The 2589-nt window shown below is 64.1% G+C and overlaps 1 protein-coding gene across 1 annotated transcript; it reads right to left on the bottom strand.

Moving 5' to 3' along the window:
* Window positions 1-498: 498 nt before the first annotated feature.
* On the bottom strand, window positions 499-2327 carry LOC147964024 (uncharacterized). Its single transcript, XM_087529798.1, has 2 exons — window positions 1412-2327; window positions 499-1355 (listed from the first exon to the last, which is right to left on the bottom strand). The coding sequence occupies exons 1-2, from the start codon at window positions 2325-2327 to the stop codon at window positions 499-501; spliced, it is 1773 nt and encodes a 590-aa protein (XP_087385924.1).
* Between the last annotated feature and the right edge of the window lie 262 nt (window positions 2328-2589).

Here is a 2589-nt window from a genome sequence, read left to right as displayed (position 1 = left end):
GCCCATGGCTGGAAGAACAGTGCATCCTTCTAATGCGTTTCCTCCTAGCTCTCTGACAGTGGACTGCTGCCAACTTTCCAGCTTGGTTTCCTGAAGACAAAGGATGGATACGTGCTGCGCTTCTGCAACTTGACGCACTGCAGTTCTTTTCGCCGGCGAATTCAACCCTCGTACATTCCAACTCAAGATCGCAGGTGTTGTACTATTCATTGGACACACACATTCTCTCCAAAAATAACGAACACATGAGCCAGCAGCAAGCGCTTCCATTCCGACAGCTAACACTTGCATTACCATACTTAAACTGAAACAGATACACATCCGGGCTCGCCGTGGTACGCCGTCGACCACCAATAGGCCCCAACTCTCGACGGTGCAAACCATGCCTCCTACCACTACTGGGACAGGGAAGAACTAAATCTAACTTGAGCCACCCTAATGGCAGCCGCTGCCGGAAACTACGAACGGAACAGAGAAAGCAGTGAAGACCTAACATGACTACACTACGGCCTCCTCGGCAGCAGCTTCAGGTCCCGCCATCCCCACGGCGACGCGGAGCGCGTCCTTGTTGAGCCTGGTCAGCTTGGCGATGGTGCTGATGTCGTTGTCGGTGAGGGGCTCGTCGAATCTGCGGATGAGGGCCTCCGCCGCTTTGGCCGTCATCTTCTCCTTGTGCCCGAGCAGCCCCAGCCCCTTCACCAACCTCAGCGTGGCGCGCTCGGCCACCGGGGTTGCATTGTTCTGCGCGGCCTGGCATGCGCTCTGACGGGGTGGAGGCACGGATGTCGCACGGGTCTTGGGTGGAGCGGAGTTTCGCTTGGCTGGGGGCGGGGGGAGGAGCGCCGGTGCTGGAGCTGCGAAGAGGCGGCGGGGGGCATCAGTAGGTTTTTCTAACTCCAGATGGCAGACCATCTCCGTCACCTCCCCCAGCTGCAGCGCCACCGTGGATGCAGCAGTGGGCGTGCGGCAGTTGAAGTTGACTGGGTTTGGCCCGGCGAGGGTGGGGCCAAAGACGTCCGGGGCTGCATCCTTAATTGCGCTCTCAGCCGGCTTCCTCTTGTCGGCGAAGTCGAGCGGCTCAGCCAGCGTGGCTTGGATTTCCGCGTCGATGGCCGCCTCCTCGGCGTGGCCCCGTCCCATGGGCGTGATCGGCTTCTTTGCGTTGGAGAAGAACTCGTCGATGACGTCGTCGCGCGGGGCGGGCGGTGCAGGGGGGGCGCACCTTGCGCGTTTGTGGCCCCCATCTTGCGGCCGTGGCGCGCGCCGTGCCGCCTGTTGCCCTTGGAGCCACTGGAGCAGTGGCGCGCCGGGGGGGAGCGGCTGCGGCGTTGCTTTGAAGAAGCCTCGCCCCGCTCCTGGTGGCCACGGCCACGCCCCAGCAGCGTGTCCTTCCAGGACCTCCTTCCCGCACCGTCACTGTCGTGGTCCCGCCTAGGGCCGCCAAGAGGCATGCCCCGGCAGCCCGTGTCCGCCACCGGGGGGTGGGCCTGGCGCTTGTGGTGCTCCTCGCGCTGGCCATCCTCGACATGCATGGTCCAGGTGCCCATGTAGGTGAGCGGCAGCGTGTCGTCGTTGTCAGAGCCGGAGGACGGCATGCCGCTCTGCGCAGAGTGCGAGGAGCGCGGCGACCGCGGTGACCAGTCTTCAATGCGATCGACATGGATGAGCAGGTCGTACCGCGTCACGCCTGGAGGGGGAGCCACCCTACGGTCCGGCGGCGAGAAGCCGTCCATCTCCTCGACGCGCCCCGCGCCCCGTGGCAGCTTCCAGTAGGTGTGCCTCGTCGGGATGAAAGCCATGTCCCACACCCAGACCCAACACGCAAAGGTCTTGGTGTGGCCGCGCTCCAGCGTGCGGCTGTCGAGGCGGTCGACGCAGACCTTGTCGCCGAACACCTCCTGAGCCCCCTCGAAGGACCAGTACTGCATGGGCATGTGCTTGATGACGCAGCGGACGTGCAGGTTGAAGGTGGCGAAGCCGGCATGATCGTCCTCACGCCATGGCAGGATGGTGAAGTTGGCGTTGTCGACACGGAGCGTGCCGCGGCGCACGGCGTTGGTGTGGTGGACTGGCTGGGTGAAGACGACGAGGAAATCTTCGGGGTAGTGCGCCGTCACCCTCAGCTGGTGGGGCGGGACGCAGAGTTGGGCCTCCAGGGCACGCCCAACTGCCATGGGCGACGTGGCCGCCACCCCGCCGAAGGCGCGCAGCGTGACCGCGTGCTGCGTGAGGAAGAAGGCTGCTTGCTCCACCTCCACCGTGGAGACGCCGACCCTGTGGCTGGTGCGGGGACGGCGCGCCGGATCAGTGAGGCTGAGCTCCGCCATGGGGGTGGCAGCGGGAGCCGGCGAGGAAGCAGCAGGCAGAGACGGGAACAACAGCCGAGAGGCGATGGGGATGCGCGAGGCAGACGGACCTAACCTAGCAGCGGCAGGGCCGCCTGGGCCATTTTTTGGATTTTGGGGACACTCTCGGCCAAAATGGCCAGGACGCTCGCAAATGATGCAATGGAGGGGATCGCGGCAGTCCTTCCGGCGGTGGAGCTTGCTAAGGCATCTGAAGCAGCGGCCTCTGAAGCGGCTTAAGAAG

This window comes from Triticum urartu, chromosome 6A (assembly GCF_056163025.1).
Source record: "Triticum urartu cultivar PI428250 chromosome 6A, HENAU_Tu73, whole genome shotgun sequence".
In the NCBI taxonomy this organism is placed as follows: domain Eukaryota; kingdom Viridiplantae; phylum Streptophyta; class Magnoliopsida; order Poales; family Poaceae; genus Triticum; species Triticum urartu.
Note: the sequence above shows the minus strand (reverse complement) of the source record. Positions and strands in the feature narration are given on the sequence as shown.

Excerpts from the sequence above, each read along its gene's own strand:
- LOC147964024 (XM_087529798.1), bottom strand. The coding sequence starts at position 2,327 with ATGGCGGAGCTCAGCCTCACTGATCCGGCGCGCCGTCCCCGCACCAGC. Across the intron at positions 1,356-1,411 it reads GCGGGACCACGACAGTGACG|GAGCGGGGCGAGGCTTCTTC; the intron begins GTGCGGGAAGGA and ends CGTGGCCACCAG.